The following is a 23029-nucleotide window of genomic DNA, read 5'->3' on the forward strand; positions in this document are numbered from 1 at the left end:
AAATAAATGTGGTTGGAAAAAAACCCTGACTGATCGTGATTGGCGATCACTCCAACGTTCGAACTCAAAATGAAGAAAAACAACAGTATAACTCAGGGCTTTGTTTAATAGTGGAAGTAAGAGCATTTCCACATGTATAATGCGAAGGGAACTCAAGGGAATGGGACTGAACAGCTGTGTAGCTTTAAGAAAACCTCCAATCAATGAGGCCTTAACAGTCCTTTGTCTTGAACATTTGGTAAGAGACTGAATGTCACTGAATTGTACTGTAATTTGATTGTTTAAGTATTTCATTAATAAATTAAGAGTAACAACGACGGGTGCAAACAGAAACGGTCCCTTTATGACATACGATTTGGTTATTCTTTTTTGTTTTGAAAGTGCAATTTATATTATCCCCTCTAGCCTGATGATTGTTGATGATGCGTTGCTTGTGAGTCCTGTTAAATGTCAACTCAGTATGAATAAAACTCATTTAAACACCACTGAGAGTTGCAGTTACTTCAGCAATGACGTAACTTTAAATGATGACAATAACAATGACTTATTTATGTTTATTTGGACAGTTATTAAATTAATATAAACACTGTTCGTTTCAAACTACAGAAAATCCAGTACTAAAGTTGCACACATTCAATGCCACATTTCAAATGCCTTCTGTCAACCTGCAGGACGGGATTAAAATAATCAAAATAATATCCACATATTGTTCATGGATGCTTAGAGACAGGCATGAGAATACAAACAGGGGCATTAGTGGCAGCGGACGCAGGTGTAACAATGAAACATCCAGTTTAACAAGAAAATATTAACACAAACATATAAACATGATTTATGTCAACCCCCATCCTCTTCTCTGAGAACTCCAACCACGTCTCTTCTTCATATTTCCTGCATAAAATCAGGACACGTCTCACTCTCTGTCTCCTTTTCTCTGCATGATTACAAAAGCGGATGTTTTTTTTTTTGTTTTTTTTCTTTGCAAGAATACGGTTTCTCTTGTGTTTACAGTTGTGGCATCCTTGTGTCTTTGAAACAACTATAAAATCGACTCATGAAATAAATCTGTGAGTAACTCTTCCTGGTTTGTGCCACGGACATCCAACAATACACCAAAGAGTATTTCATAAATCATCCAGAGTACTGCACGCAGGGCAACCCATTTGAAGCCCACTTCAAATTGAATGTGCAGCCCGACACTGGTCAAAACCAGATTCCAGAAACCAACCTTACACAGTTTGACAAGCAGTAAAGTCACTGATACATTGCCAGTTTTTATACATGATAACTACAGTCTCTGGAAGAGTTGTTTTGTTAGCCAAGTTCTTTCAGTTCCCTTCTCCTTGTCCTTGTCCTGCGGCTCCTGTACAACTTTTAGCTTCACAAACTAAAGTGGTCTTAAAGTGGTCCTCTCCAAATCCTGCTGTAAACTCAAGAGTCAGTTAGATGGTCATCCAAGGCAGAAGGAGATGTCTCCTTCCATCTGTTTAACAACCTGAGCTGTTCTGACATTTCTTTCCAAGCTCAGTCTCCAAGAGTATTTTTTTTCCCACGGATTTTTCAGGACGTGGACGTCTCACTTTTGTGAGTCCTCAGGTGCCGGGTCAGATGATTTAGTTGAGTGAAAGTTTTACCACATGTTTCACAAGTAAATGGCTTCTCGCCGGTGTGCGTCCTCATGTGCGGAGTTAAATTATTACTCCGACTGAATCGTTTTCCACACGTTTCACAGCAATATGGCTTCTCGCCTGTGTGGATCCGCATATGTGAAATAAAATTAATACTTTGACCAAAACCTTTGCCACATATTTTGCAAGAATACGGCTTCTCGCCGGTGTGAGTTATCATGTGACGTTTTAACATTGATAAACAAAGGAATCTTTTCCCGCAAGTGCTACAGGTGTGAGGCTTCTCAGTTGTGTGAATAGCAGTATGCCTATTAAGTGTTAATAAGTCTTGAAATCTTTTCCCACAAGATTTACAAGCATACGGCCTCACGTCCGTGTGAGTCCTCATGTGAGAAGTCAGGTTCTCGCTCAGATTGAATTGCTTCCCACATGTTGTGCAACAGTACAGTTTCTCACCTGTGTGGACTGCTGTGTGCTTTGTCAGTGATGAGAAGGCACTAAATCGTTTCCCACACACGTTACAGAGGTATGGCTTCTCCCCCGTGTGAGTTCTTATGTGGATTGTTAAATTGCTACTTTGATTGAAGGTTTTACCGCAGAATTCGCAAAAGTACGGTTTCTCCCCTGTGTGAGTTCTGTAATGTCTATTCACTAGAAACTTGCTTTTAAAGGTTTTTCCACAGACGTCACATGTCAAAGACTTTTTACCTGTGTCAGTATCACACCGACTCCCTGACATGGGAGAGTTGTCAACAATATTACTGTGACTTGTGTCTCCGTGACGTCTCTTCTTTAGATTCAGTTCTGCATCTCTGTTTGGTTCTGGTTCACTTTCCTCATCAGTAGGAGTCTCCATGAAGGAATCAGTCTCCTGCTTCAGTACAAGATGTTCTTCCCACTGAGTGCTGCAGAGTTCCTCCTCTTCCTCTTTAACCTGTGGAAGTTCTGGTTCCCCTTTAATCTGTGGAGATTCTGGCTCCTCCTGTTCCTCTTCCATTTTTTGAGGTCCTGGTTCCTTCTGTTCCTCTTTAATCTGTGCAGGTTCTGGTTCCTCTTTAATCTGTGGAGTTTCTGATTCATCTTGTTCCTCTTTAATGTGTGGAGGCTCTGGTTCCTCCTGTTCCTCTTTAATCTGTGGGGGTTCTGGTTCCTCATATTCCTCTTTCATCATTGAAAGTTCAGTTTCCTCTGGGTCCTCTTTAATTTCTGGAGGTTCTGGTTCCTCCTTCATTTGGGAAGGTTCTGGTTCCTCCTGGTCCAGACTACAGTTCCTCTCCTGATTCCTGAGCTGCTGGTCAGTGAGAACCAGCTGATCTGGAGGGACAAAGAGACACAACAAAAAGCAAAACACATTAATTAGTTTTAATTTCGTTAAATATTCGTCAACCATGTGTAATTAAAACAAAACATTGATGAGCTAAAACTAATATCTGACGATAAAAACTAGGATGAAATGTGAGACAAGACCATTTAAATATTGACATTTAAAATACCTGGTCTCTTCATAAGGACTAACCGTCGTACAAAATGCATATCACTGTCATGTGGTTGGATAAGAGGCGTTAGCCTATCTGATCTCAGACATTTGACAGTGGCCGACCAAAACTATTAATCCTGCCTAAAGGCCTGTGGCTACAAGTTAGGTGGGAAGAATCATCCATCCATCATCCAGATTTTTATGCAGCCTCCACCACAGCCAGTAAGAAGTTATGAAGTTAAGCAAAGTCTTGTTGTGTGTTTTGTGCTACATGAAGTAGTTGCAACATAAGTTGTACAACTTGCAACGCGTATATGTATTTTTCTACGTTTGTTGCCTTTGGCCCAGGTCGTCATTTCAAATGAGAATCTTCTTTGTTTGAGCCATTGTTCTGATTCTGAACATTTGTGTTTATTATAAATTAATCTGGGGATTCAGAAAAAAAAAAAACAAAAAAAAAACAAGCTGATCCAATCTTATAACTTAGCAAGGCGAGCACAGCAGACTGATATCCAACTGTGGAGAGAGATGTAAAGGAGTGAGATTAAAATGTCTGTTTCATACACAAGCTTCGCTACATTGGTCTAAATAGAAAAAAATAGAAAAAAAAAATAGCTGTCAGAATTTGTGCTAGTTAGCTTCTTAGCATGTTATCAACCTTCTTAGCTGAGTCTCTTTCCTCTGTGTCTTCTACAACTGTGTGTTTCCATTCATTGGTTAGTTCATTCAGACCATTGTATTTCTACTCACCTATTCTGTGTGACTTCCAGGTGATATCCAGCAGTCTGAGATGACGGATCGATCTCTTCCTCGTACTGTGCTACAGATCTTTCAAAGAGTCCGAGGCCTTTGAAAAAAAAAATCGCTTCCGCCTGGTGTCCCACTATGAAGGTCCGGAGGAAGTAGGGAGTAGACTTTTCGTTCCTTTTTCGATACGTTTGTTATTGTGCTGACTTTAAACCATCGACAATATACAGAACACAACAACAATTATTTACAGTAAAATAAATAAATAAATAAAAAATCTTTCGGTAGCATCAATAATTTAAACACAGGGTTTACAAGCGAAGAAGGAGCAACCCGTTCTAATGTTACAAGAAAAAATAATGGTAGGGCCCATGAATGAAACCAGAGAGATGTAAATACTAAATTACAAGCCTTTTTTATTTATCTATTAACTATTTCTTTCCATATTAGTGATGCTTTGTGGGCGTCAGACTTTAAACCATAGGTGTCAAACATATGCTATTATGCTAATAGCACCCTGAGTTATTAGAAAAAAGCACATTGTTATTTTTTTTATATTATTATTATTATTATTGGTACTGTGAATTATGATATTAAGGTTAAATGTAAGGTTACTTTATTGTCATTTGCATGTTTACATACGAAAATGATATTTGAACTCTATCAGCAGCATAAATACATTTTTCGTAACTTTGTGTGTTAATACAATTAATACAGTGATAAAAGACATTTACACAATTTTAAAGCAATACCTTCAATAAATACCACATACTCAAAAAAAGAAAATACTGTAGTGCTATATCTATACTATATCTTTATTTTTATTATAACGACAGACAAAATGACAGATGAACCTGAATCTGCAGCTTAATTACAACCGCAAGAGACAAAAAGAATGAAATTTTGTGATGTGACACAAAACTTCAAATGAATGATTCCCTAACGATATTCTTTAAATGCGGATGTGTAAATAAGCAAAACACATCACCTGAAGACAAAGCTATCCTTCATATGTCTGCAGTGAATACATTAGTAGATTAGTTGTGTAATTATTAGAAATCTCGTCGAGCCCTTGATGAGTCTCTGGGTGGAGTTCTGGAAAAGATCCAGTCTGGAGACGTCTTGGATCTTCTGGGAGATAAAGTGAGAGAAACTGATTGGGAAGAATGGCCTGCCTGACCTGGATCAGTGTGATGGTTTGTTGCTGGATGTTTGTGCTTGATCTGGATTGTCCATAACAAACACCTTGTTGGAGCATCAGGCAGCTCATACTGCACCTTAAGTAAAGGTTGGATGTTTGACTTCAGGGTTCATCCAATCATCAAATCTGCACCCATGTCTTGGACACTCTGGTGAAGAGAGGAGCAGAACTGTCAGAGTCTGTCTGGCATCTTACTGTGAGAAACACCTTGAACCTCACTATAAGTCACCTACATTTAAACAACACAAGCTGGTGGATCCCTCCAAGAAGCTCCAGGAGAACATCTGCTCTCATCATGATGAGGTGATGAAGATGTTCTGTCGTACTGATCAGCAGAGTATCTGTTATCTCTGCTCTGTGGATGAACATAAAGGCCACGAAACAGTCTCAGCTGCAGCAGAAAGGACTGAGAGGCAGAGGGAGGTGAAGGTGAGACGACAAAAGATCCAACAGATGATCCAGGACAAGGAGAAAGATGTGAAGCTGCTTCAACAGGAGCTGAAGGCCATCGCTCACTCTGCTGATAAAACAGTGAAGGACAGTAAGGAGATGTTCACTGAGATGATCCGTCTCCTCCAGGAAAGAAGCTCTGATGTGGAGCAGCAGGTCAGATCCCAGCAGGAAACTGAAGAGAGTCGAGTCAAAGAGGTTCAGGAGAAGCTGGAGCAGGAGATCACTGGGCTGAAGAGGGAAGATGCTGAGCTGAAGCAGCTCTCAGACACAGAGGATCACAACCAGTTTCTACACAACTACCCCTCACTGTCACCACTCAGTCAATCTACACATTCATCCACTACAATATCCATCCTTTGAGGAACTTTGAGGATGGGAAAGCAGCTATGACAGAGCTCAGAAAGAAACTAGAGGACATTCAGAGAGAGACAAGGACAAACATCTCACTGACAGTGACTGAAGTGGATGTTTTACTGCCACAATCAGAGCTAATCCAGAGCCTGCTGACACAGTTTTATCACAGATCACAGTTTGTGTCATGGTTTATAAAACATAATAAAACTTGAATGGTGTGTTTGTCTGTTTCTACTTTGAAATAAAAGAAAAAAATGTGGTCTCTTTTTGCTATGTTAGATTTTTGGACAACAGGAAGCTGGAAACACAATCTCTGAACACAGGTTACAGAAGAATTCCACATCAGAGTCTGAACGCCCTCATTCTACTTCCTGCTCTCAGACACAGCTGCTCCACTCTGTCCACGTACTTCCTGGTTCCCTCCCCTTTAGATCTGTATAACTTGTGGAGAAGTGTAAGAGCTGACTGGCCCCATTCACTGTAGAAACACATGACGTTTAGATCAGAGCTAGAATAGCTTAACTTCTAAAAAAAAAGAAACGCACTGAGTCAGTGACACTGAGAGCAGAGATGGCGCAGAAAGGAGTTGAATTGGATCAAGAAAACTTTTCTTGTTCCATCTGTCTGGATCTACTGAAGGATCCGGTGACTATTCCCTGTGGACACAGCTACTGCATGAACTGTATTAAAAGCCACTTTATTGAAGAGGACAAGAAGAAAATCCACAACTGTCCTGATTGCAGACAACTCTTCACATCGAGGCCTGTCCTGGTGAAAAACACCATGTTAGCAGAGTTAGTGGAGCAGCTGAAGAAGACTGGGCTCCAAGCTGCAGCAGAAAGGACTGAGAGGCAGAGAGAGGTGGAGGTGAGACGACAAAACATCCAGCAGATGATCCAGGACAAAGAGAAAGATGTGAAGCTGCTTCAACAGGAGCTGAAGGCCATCGCTCACTCTGCTGATAAAACAGTGAAGGACAGTCAGGAGATCTTCACTGAAATGATCTGTCTCCTCCAGAAAAGCAGCTCTGATATGGAGCAGCAGGTCAGATCCCAGCAGGAAACTGAAGAGAGTCGAGTCAAAGAGGTTCAGGAGAAGCTGGAGCAGGAGATCACTGAGCTGAAGAGGGAAGACGCTGAGCTGAAGCAGCTCTCAGACACAGAGGATCACAACCAGTTTCTACACAACTACCCCTCACTGTCACCACTCAGTCAATCTACACACTCATCCAGCATCAATATCTGTCCTCTGAGGAACTTTGAGGACGTGAAAGCAGCTGTGACAGAGCTCAGAGAAATATTACAGGACCTTCTGAGAGAGACAAGGACAAGCATCTGAGTGACAGTAACTGAAGTGGATGTTTTACTGTCACAACCAGAGCCAAAGACCAGAGATGAATTCTTAAAGTATTCATGTGAAATCACACTGGATCCAAACACAGTACACAGGCATCTGGTACTGACTGAGAAGAACAGAAAAGTAACATTTAAGCATCAACAACAGTCTTATCCTGATCATCCAGACAGATTCATTGATTGTCATCAGGTCCTAAGTAGAGAGAGTCTGACTGGAAGTTGTTACTGGGAGGTGGAGAGGAGAGGATTAGTTGATGTTGCAGTCACATACAAGAATATAAGCAGAGCAAGGGATGAAAGTAGATTTGGACGTAATAATAAATCTTGGACTTTAGACCGTTCCAATTATAGTTCTACATTTGTGTACAACAACATCAAAACTCGTGTCTCAGGTCGTCCTTCCTCCAGAGTAGGAGTGTACCTGGATCACAGAGCAGGTATTCTGTCCTTCTACAGCGTCTCTGAAACCATGACTCTCCTCCACAGAGTCCAGACCACATTCACTCAGCCGCTCTATGCTGGACTTTATGTTTGGGGATCAACTGCTAAGTTGTTTAAAGTGAAGTAGACAGAGGTAACTTCAGGACCAGAGAGTTAAATCCTGTGATTCTCTCCATCAACTTGTTATCTCTCCATGTTTGTTGCTGAGAGTTCATTGTTGTGGTGTTTCTGCTCAGAGATCAGCTGTCAGTCAAACATTATGGCTGCTACCTTGACATGTTTAATAGTTGTTCTCTGGATGTTTCATCACTTTCTTTAGGTGGAGCTCTTTCCTGTGTCTGTTTAGCTGTGGAGGATATCACTGCTCATGATGACTTTTATTTCCATGACAATCTAAACTTGTCTGAGCTCTAAATGTCTGATGAATATTTGTATTGATGTATTTGTGTTGTTGTTGCCTCTTCCACTTCATATCAGAGGAATCAGCAGACCTTCCTCTATCACTGATATGTTGTTGATCATTTTGTACAGAAAGAAATCTATGATAACATTTATATATTATTAACATACATGAGGTACTATGAGGTTTATTCAAACTGTAATTATTATAAAGACTGTTCATAAATTTCCTGGATAAAAGAAGTTGAATCAGTAAATGAATAATTTGATGCGTGAACAACGTGTTGTTTTAAATATTAAATAAAATGTTTTTTTCGTTAAATAGTAATTATTCCCTTTGGTCTTCATTTCAGGATTTCTCTTACAGCTGATCTTGACAATGTCAAATATGAGAGTGAACTTGACACAGTTTTCCTCCTCAAATACCTCAAAGAACACAGTTCATGTTTGTTTGTTTGTTTATTTATTAATTTTTTTTTTACAACTAAATGGTAAAAAGCTAGAAAACTAAACAGAAAGAAGTGATTAGTTTAAGTGACTGTATGTCTGTATACTCTGACCAATATGAAGGCTGCAAACTCTCAGAGAGACTAGAAAAGTTTCCACCTAATGAGAAAAGCCTGCTGTAGGATCACTGTCACATCATTCCAGCAGAATTTCTATAGCTCTGCCTCTGGAGACCCTACAACAGTCTTTGGGACACTTTAACCTCTGACATCCATCTGTAGATGAAGAATGGAGATATCACATTTATGAACGTCCTTCTTCAAGCAGAGACGCCTTTAAGAAGCATAAATAAAGTCAGAAAGCGTTAGTATCTTAAATGGGGTTAAACATTTACTCAAGCCTCTGTGTCTTCACGTTAGATCACTGTAATTCTGCCGTTTCTGAGCCTAGGATCCACTCAGGAGTTTTCAGTGTGTCTTAACTCTGCAGAGCGAGCCTCATTTTGTCAGGTTGCAGGGTTAGTCTCTCCCAAGGGAGATACACCCGGTGCCACAACCAGGTTCTGAAATGCTTAGCAGCTGCAATTGAGGAAAACGGAATCGATCAAATTCCTCAGCTGCTAGAAAGGAGAATAAGCATATTATGTTTGCTCAGGAGGGAGATAAGGCCAGACCAGCGAGACTCAGGCATAATGCAGGGCAGCTAAGTGTAGGCAGAGCCTGGGAGCTGAGGACCGATCTAGATGGGGGCCTGACCGTCCCTCAACAGATAGCCATGACCCTCAAAAGACAGGAGCTCACTGTTAAGCCTTCTTGAGGTGTCGTGGGCCTAACTTAACGAAACATCGGTGAAGGGAGATGCCCACTTGAAAACCCCAATGGTGTGCGGCACACTGCACACTGCCTACTGTTGCTAGTTAGGCTCGTTTGCTGGTGTTTTCTTGTGTGTAACTTCTGATCTTGGCAGAGGGGAGGAAGCATAGTTGCATGTAGTTGCATGTCCCATAATTATTTTTTTTACTTACTGCTGGCGGTTAGGCCAACTAGCTGGTGTGTGATAGAGCTATTGAGACACACTGTGGATAGGCAAAACTTTTTGACATAGGCAGAAGGAAGAGTTGCCTGGTCGAGTGTGGTCACATTCCCATCTCTATTACCTACTGCTGGTGGCTAGGCTAAGTAGCTGGTGTTTTCTAGAGTTTTATTTCTGTAGCTAGGCTAACTGTATCTCGTTTCCGACATAGGCAGAAGGAAGAGATGTCTGGTGGAATGTGGTCACATTCCCATCATCTCTATCACCTACTGCTGCTGGCTAGATTAGTTTGTAGCTGACCACTGGTCTGCTGGTTGGTTGTCCAGTTGGACCTGGCTTCTAAAGGAGTTTTGCCTTAGATCATGGCACAAGGGATTGTAATATCTCACCCTGTGTATTAATGAATAACCTCTGACATCCATCTGTAGATTAAAAATGGAGATGTCACATTTATGGACGCCCTTCTTCAAGCAGAGATGCCTTTAAGAAGCATAAATAAAGTCAGAAAGCTTTAGTCTCTTAAAGGTGGTGAAACATCAATTCAAGCCTCTGTGTCTTCACATTAGATTACTGTAATTCTGCCATGTCTGAGCCTAGGATCCACTCAGGAGTTTTCTGTGTGTCTTAACTCTGCAGGTTGAGCTCTCTCTGAAGAACAGCTGCTTGTTTCGACCAATCAGAGCCCAGTGTTGTTTTGAAGAAAGAATTGTGATGAATAACTTGAAAACTGAAGCTGAATGTGAAGTAAACCTAAGAATAGAATTATGAAAACTCATTAATGCAGCTGATTTACAACTGCACTCTAAAAAATCAACTAACCATGTTCATTTAACACAGAGAGCAAAGACATCAATAAAGTTTCAGTGGAGCTCTTTCTCCACCTGGTGGTTGTATAGATCCTAACAATTTGTTTTGACATAACGGTCTGAAATAAAGTATTAGGCCTTTCAACTTCATTATAGTGAGTTACTAACAATCTATGTTCTAACAAGTTCTAACAATTTTTTTTTTTTTTTTTTTTTTGCAATTTCTTCAATTTTAATGACTTGATGAATTGCTGATTAATCTCTAATTGTTTTCATCATATGTAGTTTGTTTAGTTAGTAAACCTGCAGAGAGTAGGATGTCCTCACAAACTGAGAAACAGGGTAAGAAAGAGACAACATTAGGAGGACACCTAGACACTTGGGACTACTATGAAGGAGACCAGTGAAGGAGGACACCTGTCAAGTTGAATGTTCTGGAGTGGACGAGTCAAAGTCTGGACCTCAATCCAATAGAGGATATGTGGCTGGACTTTTAATGGACTATTCACTCCAGATCCCTCTATTATTGGACAGTATTGAAAAGAAGAATGGAGTGAAATTGGACTGGGACTAACCAACAGAGCTATGATCTCAACCAAAGGTGAAACAACTAAATACCTAAAAAGTCACTTATTTTACCTTCTATATTTTAAGTCAATTGACATTACTTTAAAGATGTCTGTTTCCAAGTTAAAAATAAACAGTTTAGGTTGTTTGTTTTGTTTGTTTTTTTTTTTTGTTTTTTTTTGTTTTTTTGTTACTGATCAATTAGAGAGGAAAACATCACTTCACGACTGTATTCATCATCAGGGTTTGAACGCTCTCATTTTACTTTCTGTTCAGAAACAGCAACTCCACTCTGTGAATATACTTCCTGTTTCCCTCCACTGTATATCTGAACAATATGTGATGAAGAAAGAGGTGACTGGCCCCAGTCGCTGCGGAAACGTGACGTTTACATCAGAGCTCAGTGACTTCCTCCTTCTTAGAAGTGAAAGTATTCTGACACTCAGAGCAGAGATGGCGCAGAAAGGTGTTGAATTGGATCGAGAAACCTTTTCTTGTTCCATCTGTCTAGATTTACTGAAGGATCCGGTGACTATTCCCTGTGGACACAGCTACTGCATGAACTGTATTAAAAGACACTTTGATGAAGAGGACAAGAAGAAAACCCACAGCTGTCCTGAGTGCAGACAACTCTTCCCATCGAGGCCTGTCCTGGTGATAAACGCCATGTTAGCAGCTTTAGTAGAGCAGCTGAAGAAGATTGGACTCCAAGCTGCTCCTGATGATCACTGCTATGCTGGACCTGGAGATGTGGCCTGTGATGTCTGCACTGGAAGAAAACTTAAAGCCTTCAAGTCCTGTTTAGTCTGTCTGGCATCTTACTGTAAGAAACACCTTGAACCTCACTATAAGTCACCTACATTTAAACAACACAAGCTGGTGACTCCCTCCAAGAAGCTCCAGGAGAACATCTGCTCTCGTCATGATGAGGTGATGAAGATGTTCTGTCGTACTGATCAGCAGAGTATCTGTTATCTCTGCTCTGTGGATGAACATAAAGGCCACGACACAGTCTCAGCTGCAGCAGAAAGGACTGAGAGGCAGAGAGAGGTGGAGGTGAGACGACAAAACATCCAGCAGATGATCCAGGACAAAGAGAAAGATGTGAAGTTGCTTCAACAGGAGCTGAAGGCCATCGCTCACTCTGCAGATAAAACAGTGAAGGACAGTCGGGAGATGTTCACTGAGTTGATCCATCTCCTCCAGAAAAGAAGCTCTGATGTGGAGCAGCAGGTCAGATCCCAGCAGGAAACTGAAGAGAGTCGAGTCAAAGAGGTTCAGGAGAAGCTGGAGCAGGAGATCACTGAGCTGAAGAGGGAAGACACTGAGCTGAAGCAGCTCTCAGACACAGAGGATCACAACCAGTTTCTACACAACTACCCCTCACCATCATCACTCAGTCAATCTACACACTCATCCAGCATCAATATCTGTCCTCTGAGGAACTTTGATGACGTGAAAACAGCTGTGACAGAGCTCAGAAAGAAACTAGAGGACATTCTGAGAGAGAAGAGGCCAAACATCTCAGTGTCAGTGACTGAAGTGGATGTTTTACTGCCACAACCAGAGCCAAAGACCAGAGATGAATTCTTAAAGTACTCATGTGAAATCACACTGGATCCAAACACAGCAAACAGACGTCTGGTACTGACTGAGGGAAACAGAAAAGCAACATTTGTTTTTGAACAACAATCTTACTCTGACCATCCAGACAGATTCACTGACCGTCTTCAGGTCCTGAGTAGAGAGAGTCTGACTGGACGTTGTTACTGGGAGGTGGAGTGGAGTGGAAGAGTTGGTGTAGCAGTCACATACAAGAATATCAGCAGAGCAGGGAATGAAAGTGGATTTGGACGTAATGACAAATCTTGGACATTAGATGGTTCCACAGACAGTTCTATATTTTGGTACAACAAGATCCAAACTCCCGTCTGTGCTCGTCCTTCCTCCAGAGTAGGAGTGTACCTGGATCACAGAGCAGGTATTCTGTCTTTCTACAATGTCTCTGAAACCATGACTCTCCTCCACAGAGTCAAGACCACATTTACTCAGCCGCTCTATGCTGGAATCTGGATTTATTGGGGATCAAGTGCTGAGTTCATTAAAGTGAAGTAGACTGACTTCCACTTCATATCAGAGGAATCCACAGATCTTCCTCTATCACTGATATGTTCTTGATCATTTTGTACAGAAATAAATCTATGATTACATTTACATCTATTAGTCTTACAGACTATATATTAACATCTACATATACATGAGGTACTATGAGGTTTATTCAAACTGTAATTATAAGTAAAATTGTTCATTTTTTTCCTGGATTAAAGAAGTTGAGTCTGTAGATGAAATATTTTGATGCATGAGCAATGTGTTGATATGAATTATTCCCTTTGGTCTTCATTTTAGGATTTCTCTTACAGCTGATGGAGAAAATGTAAAATATGAGACTGTACCTCAGACAGTTTTCCTCCTCAAACATCTCAAGCAACATGCAGCATGTTAGTTTATTTATTTATTTTACAACTAAATGCTAAAAAACTGGAAACTAAACACAAAAAATGGGACTAGTTGAAGAGTCAGGGGGTTTTCTTTTCCACAGCATCTTGGTACCAAGGTTCAGTGACTGTATGTGTGTAAACTCTGACCAATTTGAAGGCTTCAAACTCTCAGAGGGACTAGAAAAACAGCACCCTGTTGTAGAATCACTGTCACATCATTCCAGCAGCATTTCTATAGCTCTGCCTCTGGAGACCCTACAGCAGTCTTTGGGACACTTTAACCTCTGATATTAAGCTGTAGTTTAAAAATGGAGATGTCACATATATGGATGTCCTTCGTCAAGCAGAGAAAGAAAAATACATGAGGTCAGCAAGCTTTAGTCTCTTAAAGGTGGTGAAACATTAACTCAAGCCTCTGTGTCTTCATACTAGATTACTGATCTCTGCGTGTGTGTGTGTGTGTGTGTGTGTGTGTGTGTGTGTGGATCTTAGGGTTTTCATGTGAAATCACACTGGATCCAAACACAGCAGACAGATATCTGGTACTGTCTAAGGGAAACCAAAAAGAAAGTAGATTTGGACGTAATGATAAATCTTGGACATTCGATTGTTCCATAGACTGTAAGCTGTTGAAGGCTCAGTGAAGTTTTTACAGGTCAGGTTAATGACTGAAACCTGAAAACTAATCCTCAACACAAGAGGGCGCCTTCATACTGCTGACAGGGACCTAATGGAGAGAATGCACAACACGGTTGGAGCAAAGATCAAATCAAATGTCTAGGAGGACTTGCTGTGGCTTTTACTGGTGTATGTCTCATCCAGCAGCTTTAACCCTTATTTAAAATGTTTAAATTTAAATTGCTCTGATTGTTAGCAATGAGTTCATGTTGATGATAGTGAGTTTAATTTTATTTCAATGTGAACACTTTTCTTTACATCCGTTAATAAATCAATAGTACCTTGGTGCTGTGATGAAAATGAAACACTATAAATATTCATAAATTTTAAAGAATCAACAACTGAACTGCAACAGCAGCTGATCTGGTTCATTCTGGGGATTCTGATTTTCACCAGTGTTGTCACAAATACTTTAGACTACTTAATTAAATATTTTAGAAACAAATCCAACATTAGTGAACTCATTTGATACCTCAGCAGGGGTGCCACTAGGAATTTGGGGCCCCATGAAAAAAATCACATTGACCCCCACCTGCTCATTGTAAAGGCTGAAGGGTCTGTTTGTGTACCATTCATTGATTTGAATTTAAATTCAGACTGGAAAATCAATAAAATGAACATATCAAGACTTTTTTACTGTTGTGAAAATTTTCAAAAAATGACATGTAGAAAATTTAAGGCAACAAAGTGACCTTTTATGGTCACTTGCCCTTATTTGGTAAAGTACAAGAGGTTTATGTTTAAGAAATACAAGAAATAACATAGAAGGTGAAAGTAACATACAACATTAAAACATAACTTTTTGAACATTAGAACATGTGCTAATACAGATACTTGTAAAACTACACAACATAACATTGTTTGAGGTACCGAATGAAGCAGTTACGCTCAGTGTTCATGTCAAGTGGACCCTGCAGACACTGTAGATTACATTTGATGTGATGATGTTGCCTTAACAACTTGGACCCTGGTCTCCATGGCCCAGTGTCTTTGACAGCTCAGCTATTCCCATATAAATGAGGATGACCATTTCTGTCCTTCTGCATGGTGTACAAATAGGTTTGATACACCATATGTCTAATTACTTCAGGGCCAGAGTAACTCATGAAGTACAGAGAAGAGATTTCATGGTAGTCATTTCAATATTAGAAATAAAGATCAAAGTTTTGTTTTAAAACAAATAATGACCTGTTTTTCCATTTCATTGATTGGCCCGTCTGAGATAAAATTCAAATTAATGAATGGTACTCGAACCCTAACTAGTTGTAACCCAGATGCAAATGCAAAATACAGTTTGCTGAACTTTTAGGAGCTGTTTAACGCGGCCTTCATCTTGAGTGTGTCCGAAGTTGTAGCTTGGAGCGAACTGGTGAGTGTTTGTTGTTAGTGTGCGGCGTTAGCATAGCCATCCTCTTGTATTTGCAGTTAGCTTTGCGGCTTAATAGTGGCTAACATTACTTGAAAGTTCAACTTTGATATGAATTTATTAGGCACTTGTCTGTATGCAGTGCAGTAGAGAATGATCATGTGTACACAAAGACTAAACTAATGGTCAGTCCTGTTATACTGACAGACCAGGCGAGTTGTTGGCGAGCTACCAGGGATGTTGAACTACTTGAACTTGAACTACAACCAAGCCTCTACCTCACTGCCGGTCTGGGTAGAAGGCTCCTTGCAGCCTAGAGACTCCTTTTAACCCCACAAGGAACTTTGGTTGTCATTTTGCCCTCCACACCCAAAATCACCATATGGACTATTTCTCATAACCTGGAAGGGTTCTGTATGAGTTTGGGTTGTTTATATTGTGCTTGGGGCAAAATAAACTTATAAATTTAATTGTTAAACATTTCTAATACACTATCATTTATACCACTGTCATTTGTGTGATTTAAGACTTCACGTCCTCTCTGAGTCGGGCTTATATCTTCTGACAACTAGACTAAATCCCTAGATAAAACATTTGGCATATTTGTTATATTTTCCATCATATATGCTGCATTTCTTTATGGCGAGCTAGCCAGGAGGATCAGTTACAGTACTGAATTCACACACGTGGTCAGTAGGTGGACACGCGTGGTCAGTAATACATACATCCGTTGAAGCATCATGCTCGACCAATCTACCCCCATGACCTCAAACTCATCTGCAGGATTTGCTTGAGACTGGTGTAATTCCTAAATCAGAGTCGCCCTTTTTCATAATCCATTGTTGTTATTCATAAAAAGAACAACGATGTTCATCTTTGCATTGACTACAGGAAACTGAATATCCAGGATCCCAATGATTCAGTGTCTTCGATTTGAAATCTGGTTATTACCAGACTGAAATGAATGAAGCAGATTGAAATGAATAAAGCAGACAAGCCTAAGACCTCTCAGATTCTGTGAATTTAACAGAATGCCTCAAGACATTACAAATGCCCCAAGCACCTTTCAACGTGTCATGGAAATGTGCATGGGTGACCTAAACTTGAAATAAGTGCTTTTCTTTGCTGATGATCTGAATATCTTCTCTGACTCCTTAGAAAAGTACCAATGTCGCTTGTTGAGAGTGCTGCAAAAATGTAAGAGTTTGGTCTCAAACTGTTCCCTAATAAGTGTAAATTCTTCCAAACTTCAGTCCATTACTTAGGTCATGTGGGAGTGGAAACCGATCCAGAAAAGATCAATGCCCTAAAATCCTGGCCACATAGGGGTACACTGCTCATAGTTAACTAGCTTATTGTGCTATGAACAACAGGTTAATTCCTGACACTCAAAAATCATAGACGGTGCACACCTTTCTTGCAGAAGATGTCTCACATACTGGAACCATTTTTTGTTTCTCTTCTCTCGCTTTTCTCTCTTTCCAGCATTGTGACTGATGTAGCCATAATAGTAATTTATCATCTCTATTGATCCAGCAACTACGGACTGCTAAGGGTGCTATCGATACGCTAAGGCAGGACCAAACTATTTCATGCAGAATCACATTAATCATGTTCTTTCTTTTTTGAACAATCTTTTGGAATTGTTCTAACTTTTGCTCCAAACATGAGCCACTGGTTGGAGGTAAACTGCTTTGAAGTGAACCTCCTCCTCAGGTCCTTTGAAGACAGCAGCATCTATTCTGGATGGGTTGGACAGGCAGTTTGAAAGAGAAGTGGAGGAGGCCTTGTACGTTAAAGTAGAGAAACCATCAATGAACAGAGGAGGAGGTCTACAACAGAATTTATCTCCTTGTCCAATACTGTCCTATCGAAGTTCTGATGGAAAAAAGTGATATTAACATCCTTGAAGATGAGTGTCTGGAGGCATGTTGGTATTATTTATTATTTCACTAATAAAGACCATGCCTTAAATGATGCAAATAAGTTAATGGTTGACTGGTGTGGAGAGAAATAGGTGCAGGGATGAGAGTTCTTGAAATATAAGATGAAACGGTAAAAAGGGATGGGATGAGAATGGTTAAGGGGATGTGTTGAAAACAGAGCAGAGGATGAATGGGGTTGAAGGGAAGACGTGAAGGAAGAGGAATGTGTGGAGGGATGGTGGTAGAGGAACCCAGGGAGTGAGACTCTGTATGGGAGTCGAAAACTGGAGGTTGAAAACTGAGTTGAACAGAGAGAGAATTAGGACACATCTTTATAGTTAGGTGTGGAAAATAAAATATGGGCCAGAGTATATCCCAAAGTTAAGTTATATAATAATTTGATTTACAGCATGTCCTAAAAATCTAGCATCCCACCAGTTATATCTACAGTAATCTCATTTGATTTAGTGGAGGATTGGTCAATTATGTTGATGCTATTTTTATGAACAAATTGACGTTTGGATGATGTCACCTGGTTCATAAATCGTTAAAACAACACAAGAAATACAGAAAAGACCTTTTAAAATTTATTACATTTATTCACAATGAACATATTTGGACCCAAACTCTTTTCCTAAACCTAACGTATACCAATAGGTTTGCCTTTTCTTCACTTTGAAGGGACTCTACTGCCCCTTTTATAAGTCAACTCAGTTAAACAGTTACTTTGTTGTCTGTACAAGGGTTCACCTTACAAAACCATCACACAGATGATCTCATCTTATACTACAGTGTTTTAAATGACCAATGACTTCAATGCATTTTCAGATTCACATAACCAATACAAGACAAGGAGACGAATGTCAGACACTGATCTTTTTCAAAACAAAAACTCTGCTTCTTTCAGAAGTTACTGAAGTTGTCTTAAGAAAGCTCAATAAAGGCCTTTCAAAGAACTAACACATCACACTCACTCAAAGTCTATCAAGGAAATGAGTTTTTTAGTTTAATGATTTGTACTTTGGTCTGTTTTTATCTCTGTAAGATAAACAGAATATCTTTCCAAGTCATTATGTTGAATTGTTTTATAGTTTATCACCCAGATTCTTTCAGGTCACGCCTCTTCTGAGAAAAAGAGTGTGTTGACGCCTCTCACTTCTTCCTCAAACCCACATTGTTCAACTGTAAAATCTTCAAAGGACATGAGTTGCCAGTCACTGACACTGAGAGCAGAGATGGCACAGAAACGAGTTGAACTGGATCGAGAAAACTTTTGTTGTTCCGTCTGTCTGGATCTACTGAAGGATCCGGTGACTATTCCCTGTGGACACAACTACTGCATGAACTGTATTAAAAGCCACTTTGATGAGGAGGACAAGAAGAAAATCCACAGCTGTCCTGAATGCAGACAACTCTTCCCATCAAGGCCTGTCCTGGTGAAAAACACCATGTTAGCAGAGTTAGTGGAGCAGCTGAAGAAGACTGGACTCCAAGCTGCTCCTGCTGATCACTGCTATGCTGGACCTGAAGATGTGGCCTGTGATTTCTGCACTGGAAGAAAACTGAAAGCCTTCAAATCCTGTTTAATCTGTCTGGCATCTTACTGTGAGAAACACCTTCAGCCTCATTATGATGTAGCTCCTTTAAAGAAACACAAGCTGGTAGATCCCTCCAAGAAGCTCCAGGACAATATCTGCTCTCGTCATGATGAGGTGATGAAGATGTTCTGTCGTACTGATCAGCAGAGTATTTGTTATCTCTGCTCTGTGGATGAACATAAAGGCCACGACACAGTCTCAGCTGCAGCAGAAAGGACTGAGAGGCAGAGAGAGGTGGAGGTGAGACGACAAAACATCCAGCAGATGATCCAGGACAAAGAGAAAGATGTGAAGCTGCTTCAACAGGAGCTGAAGGCCATCGCTCACTCTGTTGATAAAACAGTGAAGGACAGTCAGGAGATGTTCACTGAAATGATCCGTCTCCTCCAGGAAAGAAGCTCTGATGTGGAGCAGCAGGTCAGATCCCAGCAGGAAACTGAAGAGAGTCGAGTCAAAGAGGTTCAGGAGAAGCTGGAGCAGGAGATCACTGAGCTGAAGAGGGAAGACGCTGAGATGAAGCAGCTCTCAGACACAGAGGATCACAACCAGTTTCTACACAACTTCCCCTCACCATCACCACTCAGTCAATCTACACACTCATCCAGCATCAATATCTGTCCTCTGAGGAACTTTGATGACGTGAAAACAGCTGTGACAGAGCTCAGAAAGAAACTAGAGGACATTCTGAGAGAGACAAGGAGAAACATCTCAGTGACACTGACTGAAGTGGATGTTTTACTGCCACAACCAGAGCCAAAGACCAGAGATGAATTCTTAAGTTATTCATGTGAAATCACACTGGATCCAAACACAATACACAAACGTCTGGTACTGACTGGGGGAAACAGAAAATTAACATTTAAGCGTCAACAACAGTCTTATCCTGATCATCCAAACAGATTCTCTGATTGTTATCAGGTCCTGAGTAGACAGAGTCTGACTGGACGTTGTTACTGGGAGGTGGAGTGGAGAGGATTAGGAGCTGGCGTAACAGTCACATACAAGAATATCAGAAGAGCAGGGAAAGAAAGTAGATTTGGACGCAATGACAAATCTTGGTCATTAGATTGTTCCACAGACCGTTCTATATTTTGGTACAACAACATCCAAACTTCTGTCTCAGCTCCTCCTTCCTCCAGAGTAGGAGTGTACCTGGATCACAGAGCAGGTATTCTGTCCTTCTACAGCGTCTCTGAAACCATGACTCTCCTCCACAGAGTCCAGACCACATTCACTCAGCCACTCTATGCTGGACTCAGGATTTATTATTGGTTTGATGGATGCAGTGCTGAGTTGATTAAAATGAAGTAGACAGAGGAGTGGAGCTCTTTCCTGAGTCTGTTTAGCCATGGAGGATATCACTGCTCATAATAACTTTTATTTCCATGACAATCTAAACTTGCCTGAGCTCTAAATGTCTGATGAATATTTGTATTGATGTATTTGTGTTGTTTTCATTGATCAGTTTGGACAGAAAGAAATCTATGATTATAATAATGTGTTTGGTTGTTGTTGCAGTAGAGATTTGTACAAATTCAGTTTCATAAAACTGAATCTGGATCATTATGGTCACTATTGATCAGATTAATAGTTTTTTATCTTTCCCATAACTGAGATTGTTGGTGAAGCAGATTGATTGCGCCGATTTTTAACCAGTTTAATGTGTGAACAAACTGAAGGTTTAAATAATGAACAAAGAGTTTTCACCAGGAGGAATTAAAATATTGACTTCATTGTCTTCATTTCAGGATCTCACTAGAATCTGATGGAGAAAATACAAATTAATGAGAGTATAATTGAGACACTGTCTTCTTCCTGAAACATGTATAGAGTGTATGTTGTATAAATATCAGATCAAACAGACATCCAAATGGTGCTTCTCAGCAAACAAGCTCGTATCATTATTCTATAAAGCACATTTGCTGCAAAGCTTTTTTCTTTTCTTGTCCCATTTAAAATGTGTCTGAAAGGTCTTTACTTCAGCTGAAATCATTCTCCTGGTGTTCTACGGGTGAAGGAATAAGTCCTTTCCTCCTCTGAGCTGATCGTTGTGATCAGATTGAAGTTCATCTGCAGCAACTTGTTTTGCTGACGTTCAAACTGCATAAGACAAAATCAGAGTTAAATGTTTAAATAAAAAGCAGGTTTCAAGTCAATCCTGAAGTTAAAGGTTGAAATCTGAAGAATACTTAAAAATATGCAGAACAGTTACCACATCTGAGATGCAGGCAAATACCTTTTACTATTAAATAATGAAATAAGTAAAAACAGCAGGATTTAACCTGGTCTTCACTGTCAGTGAAGAAATAAACTTTGATTGGCAGGGCACCTCCTCCTCCTGGAATGAATGTGATAATTCACATACTTCCTGGTTCCCTCCCCTTTAGATCTGCACAACATGTGATGAAGTGTAAGAGCTATCTCCCTCTATTTCTTCTGTCTGGCATCTTACTGTGAGAAACACTACACCTACATTTAAACAACACAAGCTGGTTGCTGTTGCTACACAAGTAGGTCACACCAGATAATGAAGAAAAGAGTTCACTTACTTTTGCAACTAGCAGATATGAACAAATTATTTTTCTTGAAAAAATAAATGTTGATATTTGTGTTTCATTTGCTTTACTGGGTTCTTGTTGTCTATTTGGAGAACTTGTGTAAAAAATCTGATGTTTTTTTGTGTAATTTCTGTGCATCATAGGAAATTCTGAGGGGGGCAAACACGTCAGTATAGCATAATAAATTATTACTAATTACTACGTCAATGCTACACAGGCTACACTGCCCCGTATTGCCCCATTGGGGCACAGCCTCCAAAATAAACCAGTTGAATGAATGAGGATTAAACCGATCAGACATAACACTATGACCTCTGACAAATGTAGAGAATAGCACTGACCATTTTGTGACTGAATTCAATGTTCTGGTGGGAAACTTTTGGAATTGGCATTATTTGTTGGAATGATGCCTTGTGGCTTTTTCTACTTTTCTAGTCAAGAGGTTGAAGGTGTCAATGAGGAGATTGGAAGAAGCCCCGACTTGTAATTAAAGTCCCAAACAAAGTTACAGGCTGTGGAGGATTTAATCTATAGCTCCTAACCATTAATGACTGGTGTTTTTAATGTTATACATGTTCCACTTGACTCACATCTTTTCTTGTCTTAACTACAAAATCTTCATTTGTAACACGAGTTTAAGAAAGTAAAGCTGATGTTTGCATTCATTTTTTTTTATTATTATTATTTCATTTACAGCTAAATCTACCAAGAAGCTTTAATTGATGCCATGGTTTTCTATATCCTGCTTTCTATATGCTTTTTTTCTCTCTCAGCCTCATTAACCATTCAGCACGTGTTCTCCATCTTGTCGGCCTCTTGCTCTGTGGCTCTGAGAAGTAATGAGGCCTTGTGAAGCTTTGAACCCTTTTGAACCATTGTATTGAACACTGGTTCAACCTGAAGATTCTTTCATTGAGCACATGGGTGACATCTGCTGGTTGTTTTATCTACTAGTTGGATTTATAGTTACAAATCCCTAATGACACACTGGGCTGAGCTAATATTTGCAGAGTTCAGTGAAGCAATACTGCATTCTCTTCCAGAAGCTTCTAAAGGTCAACACCTGAATAATGATACAAACTGAAATTTGGTTATTGGTATACCTGTGGAAGCCATCATGGGGTGTGTTTCAGATAAGCGCAGTGCAGTCAGACTTCAAGTGGCGCACAGCTGCATCAGCAACAATTTGCTGGATTGCAAAAGGCGAGTGTTTTGAACCTTGGATGCAGCAAATCTGAAAGAGAACTGATGCTTGTACTCCCAATCAATCAATCAAAAAACGTTTTATTGTCACTAGCACAAGTACCAGCGAAATTAGCCATCACCCCGTCCATACATATACAAAACATACATACATTTTGACAAAATGGGGGGTAGACAGGACAGGAAGAAAGGGATGGTAAATAGAGATGCAGAGTCATGTGAGGAGAGGGGAGGATGTGGGGGTACGGGGAGGTGATTGCATATCTGTCCATATATGTGTGTCTGTGTAGGCCTGG

General features: G+C 40.1%; 2 protein-coding genes and 1 pseudogene across 2 annotated transcripts; 2 read left to right on the plus strand and 1 right to left on the minus strand.

The window, feature by feature from the left end:
* Positions 1 to 539: 539 nt before the first annotated feature.
* LOC125010986 (zinc finger protein 391-like) lies at positions 540 to 3952 on the minus strand. Its single transcript, XM_047589966.1, has 2 exons — positions 3856 to 3952; positions 540 to 2942 (listed from the first exon to the last, which is right to left on the minus strand). Exon 2 carries the CDS (start codon positions 2857 to 2859, stop codon positions 1561 to 1563), a length of 1299 nt encoding a protein of 432 aa, XP_047445922.1. The 5' UTR covers positions 2860 to 2942; positions 3856 to 3952; the 3' UTR covers positions 540 to 1560.
* A 2467-nt stretch (positions 3953 to 6419) lies between these two features.
* LOC125010980 lies at positions 6420 to 8230 on the plus strand (annotated as a pseudogene).
* A 3118-nt stretch (positions 8231 to 11348) lies between these two features.
* On the plus strand, positions 11349 to 21593 carry LOC125010635. Its single transcript, XM_047589397.1, has 3 exons — positions 11349 to 13018; positions 14280 to 14301; positions 18574 to 21593. The coding sequence occupies exons 1-3, from the start codon at positions 11361 to 11363 to the stop codon at positions 20281 to 20283; spliced, it is 3390 nt and encodes a 1129-aa protein (XP_047445353.1). The 5' UTR covers positions 11349 to 11360; the 3' UTR covers positions 20284 to 21593.
* Positions 21594 to 23029: the final 1436 nt, after the last annotated feature.

Source organism: Mugil cephalus, chromosome 7 (genome assembly GCF_022458985.1).
Source record: "Mugil cephalus isolate CIBA_MC_2020 chromosome 7, CIBA_Mcephalus_1.1, whole genome shotgun sequence".
Lineage (NCBI taxonomy): Eukaryota > Metazoa > Chordata > Actinopteri > Mugiliformes > Mugilidae > Mugil > Mugil cephalus.

Excerpts from the sequence above, each read along its gene's own strand:
- LOC125010635 (XM_047589397.1), top strand. The coding sequence starts at position 11,361 with ATGGCGCAGAAAGGTGTTGAATTGGATCGAGAAACCTTTTCTTGTTCC. Across the intron at positions 13,019-14,279 it reads GCTGAGTTCATTAAAGTGAA|CAATGAGTTCATGTTGATGA; the intron begins GTAGACTGACTT and ends TCTGATTGTTAG. Across the intron at positions 14,302-18,573 it reads ATGAGTTCATGTTGATGATA|GACATGAGTTGCCAGTCACT; the intron begins GTGAGTTTAATT and ends AAATCTTCAAAG.
- LOC125010986 (XM_047589966.1), bottom strand. The coding sequence starts at position 2,859 with ATGAAGGAGGAACCAGAACCTCCAGAAATTAAAGAGGACCCAGAGGAA.